This window comes from Mchenga conophoros, linkage group LG17, assembly GCF_057382185.1.
Source record: "Mchenga conophoros isolate Kocher_MC1m ecotype Shallow Benthic linkage group LG17, M_conophoros_male_GT1.1, whole genome shotgun sequence".
NCBI classification, from domain to species: domain Eukaryota; kingdom Metazoa; phylum Chordata; class Actinopteri; order Cichliformes; family Cichlidae; genus Mchenga; species Mchenga conophoros.
Genome location: NC_140542.1, coordinates 9,700,450 through 9,714,311, shown reverse-complemented (window position 1 = coordinate 9,714,311; position 13,862 = coordinate 9,700,450). Strand labels below are relative to the sequence as shown.

Here is a 13,862-nt window from a genome sequence, read left to right as displayed (position 1 = left end):
AAAACTTAAGGTAAAAAAAGTACACTTAGATTACACAAGACATTTTCCTGAGAGTAAATGATTCAAATCAAAATAAAGGATTGGTTCTTTTCTCTTTCATGTGTAGGATGAGCTTGAATCACTATTTTTAGTTGCTTTGCAACCTCGGCAAACAACAGATTAACTGGAAAAAGAATTTCTCTGACACATTTTAGAAATGTAATGTTTTCATCTCAACAGCTGAAATATGCACAGCCCTGGCAGCCTCTCACATTAAAAACTGACATACTGTTTCCAGTCCAGCTGTCAGGTAGGAGCACCCAGATGTTGCTGCTGCAGTGGCGTTATGTAAGCCAATGTAAACCAGAGATTTCCCTTGCAGTCACATGGGCAGAAACACTGAGCTTCAGTCTCACACACACATGCAGACAGATAGCAGATTATCTGCAGGATTTGCAGAGTAAATCTGCTCTTTTAAAAAGTGACATTTCTGTTTTTACTGGATGCAGGGCAGAAACACAAAGCACACAATGGGGCTTGTGTCACTGGTTACTCTGTACGTGATAGATGACGAGGCCTTAAAGGCAAGACGTTGCGCACACAGTCACTCTCGCCTGCTGCTGACCTAAAGCAGTCTTAATCCCGGGTAAATGCATATCGGTGGCTTTTGGCTTAGTTTGTCTGTTTTTTGTTTTTTTGTAAGACTGCCATCATGAAAAGTCCAGCAGAAATCAGATAAACTGTGTGCTGTAGACATTAGACTCACTCTGGCCACTTAAGGAGCAAAGGTGAAGGTACTGGGGATGATGCAAAAGCATGCAAATACATGGGCGTCTTTCCTTTTGACAGCAGGCCAGAAACAGAGGAGAGGAAATGCTTGGGCAGCTGCAGCTGTTCTGGTCCAAATATAGCTGCTCGAACACATTGATTACACAGGATCATTATCACTTGCCATTTGCTCTTCTTCACTCTTCATCAATAGAAGTATCATGTTGGTGCTTTCGATCACGTACAAAGAGCACGGTGCAGTCCTGAAACTTACAGATACATAAATTCTCAAGCATTCCACGTTAGGTATCATTTTCTCTCTATACATTATCGACTGACTGGGATGCAGCCAAGTATTCAAGGAGGGAGGGGAAGTAATGGATGGACTAAGATGACCTCACTTTATGTGAGATGCCTTACAAGAGAAAATCTGGAACAACTGGTAGTTGGGCAGTTTTAGAAGAAAGAGATAAAGGATAAAAGATAAACCGACCAGTTTTTCCAGCTCATAGGTAGTTAGGTTTTACTTCAGGAGATGATAAATAAACAGTCTATTAAGATATTTAAGATACACTAGAATAAAACAAATGCACCTAAACACAATTTCCAGCTCCAATTCATACAAGATTCGCTAGCTGCCTAGTAAGCTACCTGGAGAACCTTGCACGATCCCTATTATACCATACATCTGCACTTTAATAGCACAGCTGAAATTCTTATATACACTATGAACTATGTGGAGTGAGGTCTATCCCGCACAGTATGGAAAATATCTATCCGGCTACTGTATCTGTCAGTCTATCTAGCTATCATTTTTAATTGCAGACAGGCAGGGGGCGTGCAAAGGCCACCGGAGAGCAGCCAGAGCTGTATCTGCACAGGCTGAGGCTGCTGGCAGAGGAAAAGTGATCGTGGCAGAGGAGAGATGTAGCAGCGCTGCTCGGTGGGACTCTGTGGCCAGCCGTCTGTCACTTCTTTTAAAACCAGAAATTGTTTTTGTCGGACATTACCGTGAATGGGAAAGATTGAATGCATCTTATAGCACAGTGGCGCCGTGTGAATGTGTCGTGTAATGCACCGAGAAGGATTGCCTCTCGGGGGAAATATTTATGTTTCGGGACGGTTTTGTTGGAGTAGCTAGTTGCTAGCGCTGGGCTAGCGACTGTGCTGGCTACTTGGAACGTATTCTGCAAGGATGATTCGGTGGATACGACAGCAGCTGGTAAATGAAACCGCACGTTCCATCTTCTTCATACATACCGCTTTCCTCTTATTAGTTCGCCACAGCAGCCAGTCTCCTTACGTATTGTAAGGCTTAGCCCGCGGAAAGCAGAATAAACTTTATTTAGAGAGCAAGCTAACATAGCCAATTGGCTGTTGCTGATGTGTTCAAAACATTCCATTTCCCCTTAGTGACAGTCAGGTGTAGGTTACGTTAGCTAACAATTACCTTATCTGCTAGCTGTCAGTAATAAAGAGTTTAGACCTCAACAAGAGACATTGGTTGAGTTCAAATTTGAGCTTGAGGTATAAGTTTGGTTCGAACTTTGATAGCATTTTAACAACTGTCGGGTGATTTCCGTTACTAAATGCACCTGAGAGTTAACTACCTTAACACTAGCTAGCTGGCTAACAACGTCAAACTTGGCAAAGTTATAAAGCGTCTCTGGCTTGCTTTTATCTAGTGTTAACGCACAACTTTCGCTTAGACTGAGCTCAGTTTCAAATGTTCTATTTAAATTTTGTTCAGGGGACTAATAAACTATCTTTAACTGAGCTAGTTAAGACGTAAGCCTCAACACTCGAGGGTAATAATTGACGTTAGCTTGTGTTATTTTAACTTTATTTCGGCCCACTTCTTTGTTCCCTGCTTTCCTTACATGATCTATATCTGTATGTATTATTTGAAATTGAACTGATTTGATTCGTCACACCGCATCCTGTTTCTGCTGTAATCACCTGTTGTTTGTCTGCAAACATGACGGTCGCATTGACGGGCGAAGGCATCAGTTAAACCACAATAGTGGCCCGTTTTGGTACAGTAGAAAGAACGAGTTCTGAATTATGGCTGAAGAAAGCTACAGTGTCACGGTGCTTGTGGCTGTAATCATGAAGGTCTGTGTGGTTATTTCACTATGTTTAAGCAGAGTTGGGATAAGAAGCACATTCAGTGATCGGCAAATGAGAGTGGCGTGACCAGTGGTGAAGAGCCATGTGAATGAGTGATTGCATATTATGAGATTAGCCACACACAAACGGTTGATGTCACCATGTCTACTGAGTTTAATCAGTGTTGGGGGTGTTTTTGACCTCTCCCCGCTCACTGTGCACTCTCTGTAGTTAAGGTTAAGTTAAAGTGACACTTATTAAATTTTATGAGTCATGCTCAGCTTCAAGTTTGCCTGTTTAAAAAAAATCATTTTTGCTTTTGGAGATTAAGAGCACCACAGAGAGTTAGGGGTCTATTTAGAAATGGTACATAGCCTCCTCCTAATTTAAGATAGCTCAGCTCATTTGACCCATCCCGCCTAATTGACCTGGCTGCTTAATTAAAAGTGTAATTAAAATGCACCTTATACAGCTGGCCTAATGAAAACGTTTGTTGAGGGGCATTAGTCTGACCCAAATATCAGCTGGACGGTAGAATGGGGATGTTTGTTCACTCATACTATTTATCAGCTCTTTCTGGTGGAATGAAAAGGGAGAGGGGGGAGAGAGATGTGACAGGTTTTCATTGTCAGTCTTGGTTCAGTTACACTATAAAACAAACCAGAAATTAAAGCATGAAGAATGGTAGCAAAAAAGCAAAGTCTTTGACATACTAGTTTGCAAGCCTGGGAACTGGGTTTTCTAGATGTCTTTATGGAGACTTAAAGTCTGTATGTTATTGCTGACAGATATTAAAAAGACTGGTATAAGTCTTCCTGAGGTTTTGTATATAGTTTAAGTGCACTATGAGAGAAGTATTTAATGAATTACCCTTGCTTTACCAAGTCACGTTAATCATGATATAATCATGAAAAATAGAGCAACTATCAAGAGCGCAAATGAGCAAAAGGAAAAAAAACCATCTGTCTATAGTACTCATCTGTAGTCCATTGAGCAAATGGGAGTTTCCTACATTTTTTTGAGTCTCATTCAGGCTCTTTCCTGGATATTGCTGCAGCAGCCCTTGTAATAATCCACTGACACGCAGCAATAAAACATCCTTATGTCACCCATGATAAAATATCATTCCTTACTCTCTAGCCCTGCTCTGACTACTCTGTTGCTGTGGGTTGTACAACAATATTTTTTTTTATAATATTTTATATTTGGTGATGTAGTCCATCAGTTTAGCTTATATGCAGTTTATTTTATTGTATTGCTGTTGTCATCAGTCTTATGTTTAAAACTAGTACCCACTGTACATGAGTACATACTGTTTATTGCCCCCCCTTTCTTTTTTCTTTTTACAACCACCTCACTTTTTTGTTAACATTTCCATTTACCGGTAGCTCATCGCGTTTGATTAAGTGCCACTTAATCTGTAATATGACCCCTTGGTTGTGTTGCGTTGCCATTATTCAGGGCTGTTCCCCCAAGGCATTGTGGGACTTGTAGGCTTTATGTGGGGACTAATTACCTGTCAGCCTTCAAATTGATGGGGGTATAGAGTCAATGGATGAAAACAAGCTGATTTCAGCTTTATAGTTTTTAGTTATAAGCCTACTTTTATCTTCATTTTCAGTGGTATAATGTTCATTTTTCATACAATGTTCAAAATATATTTAATGCATATATGGTTACGTGAAGGTGTTTAACTCAAAATTGTGAGGTACACCTGGTAGTGGTGTTAAAAATTGAGTAAACCCAGCAGGAGTAAAAGTATCTGTTACTCATCTGTTACTTGTATCCATCCACTCTCAGATTGGCAAGCAGTTTTCAGACATTTGTGCTATAGAAATAGAATGTCATAAATTACTGCACTTTTCACTCTAGACTTCACCTTATGTGTTCGGCTTATTACCGCTGGTCCTCAAAACAACAAACCATGTTCAACTGTTTAGGAATATTTTATTTTAAAATAAGTCAACCTCTTCATGTTATGTCTATCCAAACAAATGTCTGCAGAGCCTTCATTAGATAAACTTCCTGCTGCACTGCAGAAATCTGTAATCTTATATAGCAGAGCTGCATCGGATCCACAAAATGCTTTGGCAGCTACCTTGTGAATTGAATTAGCATAAAATTAGTCATTTTTAAGCACAAATGCCAAGTTTGTGCTTTGTGCCAAATGTCAAAATTTTAACTTTTTCTGTATCATATACAAAAATACAGAATATCTTTTAGTCCTTGGACTGTTGATCAGGTAAATAATCCAAAATATTTCCATAGCCATAGTCACACTAGTGGTTGCAGACTGCAGCGCGACTAAAATTGTAGGGCGGTGAGTTGTATCTATTTAACTTTGGTATGTGTCAAGATGGCTAAAAGATGGTGTCGGTCTGTTGTTAGGTTGCAACTGAATGGGGGAAGTCGACAATTACGTGCAGTTTGTTTGAAGTGTCATTAGCTTAACGCTGAACTATAGAGAAAACGGATCCTGTTAAAGCCGTAATGCTGGACTTGCAGAAGCATCGACTGAGGTGCTTCTCTCAATGTTCTCTTTAACATGAGAACATGTTTGTTAGAGCTACGCAGGTTTTTGTGTATTTGGCCATCAGTCATTTTAACTGTAGTTATTGTTCACCAAGATATTAATGATTGGGTAACTTAAATGTTAGTTCCGTGTCGTGCTCAGGCAATTTCCACAGTTGCCTGAAAAACTGGGTGACAAATAGGAACAGAATAAATCTCCAGTAACTGTTGTCTGGATTGCTCACAGCAGTTGCGTAAAGGTGTGTTAAGCATGATGTTTGCACTGTTAAAATTTGTAACTGCTTTAAGCTCTCTGTAAGGATTGACTAATTTTAGTGACTCATCTGTTGCTTTTCTGCCTGTGGGGAATTTTTTGGCTTACAAAAGTTACTTCTTGGCCCCTCACCATCTGCAGTTTCATTTTCTTTAAAAAGAGAACATTAAAATATCCCTGGTTAAGAATTCACAGTGAGCTGTTGCTTGCCATTACTAATAAGACTAGAAAAGTTGCAATATACATATTGCATTTTTATACTACTACAAATAACACTTGTGCAGTAAGCCATTAAGTTAATGGTTTACTGGTTTAATTTAATCATTAAACATTTGTCTACTTTTTCATTCCAATCCAAGACATTTATTAATGCAGTGCTACTGGGACAAACAAGAAAACAAAATGCTTAATTCTACATACTTTCCAATCTCCAGTTGCCCATTAACTTGAAGTAAAGGACAAATATCTCACTAAGACAAATCCACCTTTTAGCTGATATATATATATATTCATTCATTCATGAATGATCCGGTCAAATAGACCTTTGTTTTGTTTTTTAAACTGCTGCTCAGCCGTCAGTAAATGAGTGTTTGCAGACAAGTTGGTGTCTTCCCTTCAAACTACAGACTACTTAAATAATCTACTGTGGATTTCGTTAAGCCAATGGGAAATGCACTCCCTGTCTTGTGATCGGAGGATGCCAGGGGCTCAGGATATTTATGTTACTGAGCCCCAACATGTTTTACATGTGTAAACACACACACGTAAAACATCTTGGGGCTCAGTGCCTGTGTGCCCTTTCCTTAATTCTGCAACCACTTCTTCAAAATCCTAATTGGTCATGGTGTTACTACAATGCAGAATTCAGCTTCTTCGTGTACTTTCAACAATGCCTACTGAGCTGTGTATATCAAATAACTGTTGAACAACAGTTTCTTAAAGTTGCTGCAGTGGTTAATTGACCAATGTTTATATAATTTTATAAATGTAAATGCAGAAAAAGAGAGAGAGAAAATTTTCCCTCTTTTTTTCTCTGCCCATTTTTTTAAAGCTGTGAGCTAGGGGTTGGTGGTATAAATGGTATACGGTAGAAACAATATAAATTTGGCCAACGGTAGAGATTTTTACTATACGCTACCACAATAGCGCATGTTGATGGTGTCATCATCAAGCTGCGCCTGTTTTGGTCGAAAGCATTGCAGCGGCTGCAAACAACATCATCTGCAAATTATGCTGGGCGACAGTAATAGCAAAGAGACTAAGCACTTTTGGAATAAGAGGAAAGCCAAAAACTGCGCTTCCTCCACTTCCGTACCATTGATTCAATAATGCCGAATTCTCTAGCACCCGCTCTATTCCCGTGCTGTTGCAGTATATCAATGACTAACCTCATATTGTGGCTGGATCTCAGTTGTTCTCCTGACTGAAGTTTGGTCCGTGTATAGCATCCTGCTATGCAATTGCATTTGTCCCTAACCAGGAGAAACCCTCACGTTAATTTTTATCGAGTGGAAAAAAGCGTTCATCCTTCAGCTTCACTGTGCTAATGTTATGCTAACGTAGCTGTTTTGCTAGCGATTACGTAGGACATCATTATATACCAGCTAGTCCATCTTTCGTAACCCTACAAACGTCACTGCTTAGTTTTCTGTCTTCATTTATGTTGGAAGTGATAGCAGAGCTGTACGTTTTAATTTTTTCAGATATCTCAGTCAGAACATGGCATATCATGTTTAGGTGGAAGCTAGCGAGCTAACTTCCTGCTAACTTCTAACTCCGTTGAATTTAATAAATTCTGTTTTCATGGATGCCTGAATGTTAAACTTAATTGTTACACCTGGTAAAGCAGCAATTCTGATCATTTTAATAAAGATGAAAGAATTTAGACAGTTTTTAACTCTCAGTGATGCCGCAATGTTCGTTTGACTTTGGGACCTGAAGCAGACAGAGGTTTTGGACCCAGATTACTCCACAAGGCTCCTGACTACGGTAGCCGTAATGCTCCGACAATCTATCAGGCGGTGCGGCTTCATAGCTTATCAAAGTCGTACTAAAACATTTTTGAGTGCCGTGTACTACATAAAATCTGTTTTGAGGTCAATAAGCACAACCAGAATTCATACATAAGGCGCACTGTCGATTTTTGAGAAAAATTAAAGGATTTTAAGTTTGCCTTTATAGTGTGTAAAATACGTTATACAGAAGAAAAGAATATATCGCGATATACAGTATATCATTACCGCACATGCTTCAAATTATACCGTGATATAGATTTTAGGCCATATCGCCCAGCCCTACTGTGAGCAAATAATACAAAAAGAATAAATGAAGAATACTGAAAATATTGTTTCCACAAGTGGATAACTGATTTGATGCCATCACCTGCATTGCCCATTGGCTGAGTTACTGTATGACAAAGTCATATGAGCTAAAGGCTAACAGGTGTTCTGTTATTCAGTCATTGAACTGCATGTGCTGCATTCATTTTCACAACGGTCAGATGGGAGAAAGATGAAGAGACTGAGAACATTACAAAGTGCTAATGGTTTACATGTGTCCCTGAAAAGAGGTTGATCTTTCTGGGAGTGTAGTGACGTAACCCAGATACATTCCTTTTTGTGTGGTCGGGTGTGCATATTGCGTCACTTACATTTGTGAATAATAGGAAACGCCTCCTTTAGTCATCTGTGTACAGCAGTTGGGTGGGGTTTGTCAGACCAGTCAGCGCCAGAAAATCTTAGAAATGTCACTTGTTGAAAAGTTCACCTTGTTTGTCATTGGTGTTATTTTTCTTACATGTTGAGGGTGTAGTGACTATCAAAGACCTGCCAGAATATGCTGGAGATTTGAATTGCTCAATCTGAATGTAAATATGTTAGAGGTACGTTTTAAGTAGCATGTTTATGAAATATTTGCAAGTGACTTTAAACAAAAAGTGCTGCTTTAAAAAGAAATGGAATGCTTTAAATGTGAAATTTTAATATGCAAGTAAAACATGAAAGGTTGTTATGTAATTATATACAGTTCAACCAGAGTATTTAAGTATGGAAGTTAGCTTTGGACAGATTTATGTTGGAGACAGATTGCAATTAGAACATGGCCTCAAATGCAGATGTCCTGCAGTTTGTTTATGCAACAGAGGGAATTATGAATGTATGGTGCACAATTGTTGCAGTATTATAACAATGTGTCTGAAATATATCAAAAACTGTCTAATCATATCCTCCACTTATATCACAAACAATGAGCAGACTAGCCGAGAGTCCAAACACAGCACTGTCCTGAACGCAACACAGCAAACCCTGAAGCAGATGAGGTACAGCACGATACCTCATCGTTCTCACCTGAACGATATGTGTCGCCACTCATACAATACTGCCACGTAAGTGCCAATGTAGGAAGACAAGAAGTCAAAAGTGGAAGCAAAGACTTTCAAGCTTTTTGAACTGTTGCAACATCTCCCTCTGTATATCTGAGGGAGATATCTCTGAGCTTCTGTACTGAAATATTATTATGGCAGTAAAAACCAACATGATCATACCCTCATGTCTTCAACCCAGATGCAGCAGCCATGGTAGAATACAGCAGGTCAGAAAAATTGAGGTGCACAATATGAACGTGTTTGTGTAGTTCTCAGTTAACAACAACATGGAAGTCTAAAGAGCTTGAAAAGCAGGTTGTTTTTTAAAAAAAAAGATGTTTTTCCTCATATTTAAGAGGCTTCTTCATTTCTAAGTCCAAGGTATTTATCTCTAGTTGAGGTTGTCGCTTAGGAAGTGGTTGTTGACCAACTATTAGTTGTGTCATCACATAAGCCAAGATGTGAAAAAAGGCATCGGCCATTACCATCATGATTTCGGGTCAAACCACTGTGACACCTTGCCCCACCCTATCGTGTGACCTATTGAGGTCACCTGATGTGAGTGGGGGTTAAGGCACCTGAGAATAGATCTCAAGACTTATCAGTCCAAAAACCGAGAAGATATATGGTTTGTAAGAGGAATAAAATTAACCATCTATGCCACTCACTGAACAGAGTTTGTGGCTTACGATACCAATGGTCAGTGACCTACAATCCAGTCTTGAGATCCCTTCCCATGTCCCTCAACCCCCACTCACTGATGACTATATCTTTATGGTAAGTGGGATTTACACCAGCTGTTTCTGATCTAGTTATTCATGCCTTACCACATTGTTTGCAATAAGGCTTGTCTGCATTCAAGTTGATGGCATTGCTTGTAAAGTTGTTTTGCTTTCATAAATGTGTTATGTTGTCTAACTGTCTGAAAAAGTGAAAATGATTTGACTCTAGGGCTGTGCGATATGACCAAAATCTCATGTCCCGATAACGATATAAATCACAAGAATGTAACATTTTCTGTAAATTCTGTGAATCTCGGGCAGCTCGACTTGTGCGAAGTGTTTCCAGCTGAGCGTCATGAACGTGGAGTTGAGTGTTTTAACCGATGCATGAAACGATACATTTTTTTAGACATAAGTTGTAACGGACGCCTTTTTCTTTTTTTTTCTTTTTTTGGGGAAGTATTTATTACACAGCGTGCTGCGGGGAAAAGCCTGTTCTAACGTTTGAGTCTAAGGTATATTTTTAGCACCTGATGGCTCTTTTTTGCTTCTCATCCGTAAACATTCTGCAAACTCTTTCACGCGATTCAGTTTATTTTGAAAAGTCTCAACAGGATCTTGAGCTTTATTGTGAAAGGTTTACGTGGAAAAAAACAAGCGGACACGCGATGGTTTTACTGTCGTGCATAAAAACAGGCACTTGTCCATCTGTAGTGTGGTTATCTTAAATATAAGAGAAAGAGAGAACTTAAATTAATATAGCCACTACAGTGACCATCAGAACGATGAAAAAATATTGCCGTAAACAGTTTATTTTGCGACACCACGAAATAAACAATAGCGTAAAATGAAACGATGGACGTTTTTATATTGTCATCCGATATATATCGTTATATCGAACAGCCCTATTTGACTCTATACTAAAACTAAAACTTTTACCAAGTTTGTTGCATATGGCTGGCTTTTCAGAAATTTGCTTTTAAATGGAAACATACAGTCATCATAAAACAAGGAATGCCACATTGCCATATTCTCACTCTTGATATGTGTATTTACATTCTGTAACAGTAGCGTCGTGTCTGGTATTGCTTCTCTTTCTGTCTCTTACTGTAAAATCTATCAAGCCCCAAACTAAGCTGTGCTGCACTCAACAAAATAACAGCCCACAGAGAAATCACTTTACACTCCCAACTATACAGCAGCTGAAACCACAATGAATAGAAGAACAAAACGTTGCCCCAGGTGGACTTTAGTGCGGTGTAGACTTGCAGTGGTTTATCACACCACCAACAGTATTAAATAACTTGGTTTAAAATAAGATCATAATATTGCAATGACATCATTAACTGCAATTTTATAGTTAGTGTGGTGTTGAAGTGATGATGTTTTAAATCTGGGTAGCTATACAGTTTTGTTTTTGTTTTTTTTAACCTTTCCTTACACTTGTCTGGTGTTTCTGCCTCACCCTTTTCTCCCTCAGGGCTTTGACCCCCCTCATCAGAGTGATACCAGGACAGTGTACGTAGCTAACCGTTTCCCCCAGAATGGCCACTACATACCACAACGCTTTGCCGACAACAGAATCATCTCATCCAAGGTATGTTACAATTATGATCTTAAAATTTGTGTCAAAAGTGCAAGGGGAAAAAAAAACCCCTCTTGATATGAACGCTAACATTTTGCAGTCACAGCAACTATGGCTACAGAAAAATTGTCATTCAGAGAAACTCTAAACTCAGTCTGGTTTCGGACACCAGTGTTGACCAGTGCTAAATACATTAGTGTGTATCTCTGGTGTGGTAGGAGAGAGATAAGCTTAAAGTGTGATTTGTTGATAACAGGATTAGCACAGACAGAAAACTTGTGTGTTGGTGAGAGGCTAGGTAGGTCAGCTAGAACACTGGCAAGACAAAAGGATAACAAAGAAAAGGAGCTAGGGCCTGCCTCCAGCAATCATGACTGTCATTGATTAGCTGGTAGATTAAATGATTGACGGGAGGGTTAAAGCACCTGCTTTAGTCAGGCATTGATTTGAAACTGATTTTGGATAAGGTAAATTCTGCCATTCGTGTGTACTCATACAGTTAGGTCCATATGTGTTTTATATTTTTCCTCTTTACACAGCAATAGAATTTCTTTCAATTAAGATTAGCTCGAAATGCAGAGCTTTGATTCAAAGGGTTTAACAAAAACATTGCATTAACTGCTTAGTAATCACATTTTAATATATGGTCCCCATTTTCAGCTGCTCAAAAGTTATTGGACAAGCAACTGACAACCAGTTTCAGGCGAGGCTTCATTATTTTATGTTAAATGGGGGTGACCTATATTGGCTGTTGACTCCAAATATTCAACTTGTATAATATAGCTTGTCAATGGAACTCCTAAAATGAGCTTGTGAGGTATGCGACACACACACACACACAAACAAACACACACCGTTTTTGCTCACGATCACGTTTTATTTATAATAACAATGCGTCGTGACAGCTCGTCCCAGTCCAGCCCTTTCAGGAGATGAGAAGAACTTCAGGAGGGGCCACATCTACAATCTAGTACAATAACCCAGGCACTAGCACAGGCATGTATGGGTGATAGTGGAACTGGGCTGCTAGTGTTTACTGATGATGTGACTGCTGATAGAAGCAGCAAGATGAATTGTGAAGTGTACAGGGCTATACTCTCTGCTCAGAGAGTATCTTAACACAGCATTGATGATGTCCATAGGATCCAGAAGTCATTGACAGCAAAGGATTTTCATTCAAGTATTAAAAATTCCTGTAATTTAAAATGATGCTTCTTTACTTCTGAGCCTATGGAAATTTGGGACTTGATTCAAGTCTTGATTGTTGGATTTTAAAATCCATTGTGGTGGTGCACAGAGGTAAAGCTACCAAAACTTTCATTCTTCAGAAACTTATGGACCTAACTGTCTGTAGCATTTTATCTTAATAAAGTAAGAGAAAGACTTAAACGGCACATTTATTGAGTAAATAAATGTGCAAATGAGCAACCAGTAATCAGTTTATCTGAAGAACACTTTAGCTCAGCACAGCTGCTGTACTCCTTTATCTCAAGCTCCAATTTGGAAATGTCAGTGAACACTCTAGCCATAGACAAGATATTTTACAGGGGTAATCAGAATATCATTTAACTATATTATTGTATTCATGTAAGGTCTTAAATATGGCCAGTATAAATACGACACAGTAAAAGTGTTTTTTTTTTCTGCTCTAATAAACAGTTGCTAGTACAGTAGTTTGAATACCTCCAATACACCATCTATGTATTTGCAATTCAATTCCTCTGTTTTACTTAGTAAAAAAGAACCTTTAGTAGCAATTATTCTGTCCCAGTAAACCCTGAAAGATGTTTTCTTTTTTTTTATTTCAGTATACAGTTTGGAATTTTGTCCCCAAGAATCTGTTTGAGCAATTCAGAAGGATAGCAAACTTCTACTTCCTCATTATCTTCCTTGTACAGGTAACGATACACAAATGCATGTGAACACTCCTTGACGTATTTCCTCCTCTTAATACAAATGCCTGTGCTCGTTCTTGTGCTTCCGAGCATTGAGTGACTCATCGACTTCTAGGTACCAGAGCAGAGACTGGTCTGCCTCTGTATGAAAGCGACACACTTACTCACTTAGTAATATGTGTGTCTTTGCAGCCAGCCCTAAGCATTAGGCCTTCACTGTGCATCAGTCATTTTATGCTGAAGTAGGATTTGGCTTTCAAATTTTTAGCCTTCTGATTTATTCTGCACTGTGTAGTGAAGCCAAAGCAATCGCCTTGACTCTATTTCACCCACTCAACATGTCAGTGAGGCTGAAGTCACCTTAGCCTCAAATCACTGAGAGAGGGGCCTCTTTTCATCTAAGATGGCCAATTTGACCATTTAAAGATTGCTTTAGATGGGTTTCTAGATGACTGGTGAATTCTTCTGTTAGTGTAGCCATTTACAGAAAGTGTTTGTTAAAGTGTTAAGATATCTTTGATCTTTTCCTTGAGGCGTCTTCCTTTTAAGCAAAGTTTCACTTTACATTCAGTGTTGCTTGCCTAAAGCCTTTGTGGTTACGCTTGAAGCCTAACAAATGTTGCACATTTTCCTCACATGAAAAGTTTGCAGTGCAGTT

General features: G+C 39.0%; 1 protein-coding gene across 4 annotated transcripts in view; it reads left to right on the top strand.

Annotated features, from left to right (window-relative positions):
- The first annotated feature begins 1,595 nt into the window (after nt 1-1,595).
- The window catches only part of atp11b (ATPase phospholipid transporting 11B), a 50,568-nt gene continuing 38,301 nt past the window's right edge, over nt 1,596-13,862 (top strand). The window contains exons 1-3 of one of the 4 annotated variants that reach the window (XM_085250881.1): nt 1,596-1,969; nt 11,205-11,321; nt 13,118-13,207. In XM_085250881.1, the coding sequence (XP_085107007.1) occupies nt 1,943-1,969; nt 11,205-11,321; nt 13,118-13,207 (234 nt within the window). In that variant the 5' untranslated portion in view covers nt 1,596-1,942. Of the gene's footprint in view, nt 1,970-2,745; nt 2,863-11,204; nt 11,322-13,117; nt 13,208-13,862 lie in introns of those variants that run through there. The other 3 variants (XM_085250882.1, XM_085250883.1, XM_085250879.1) reach the window with 3 other exon arrangements.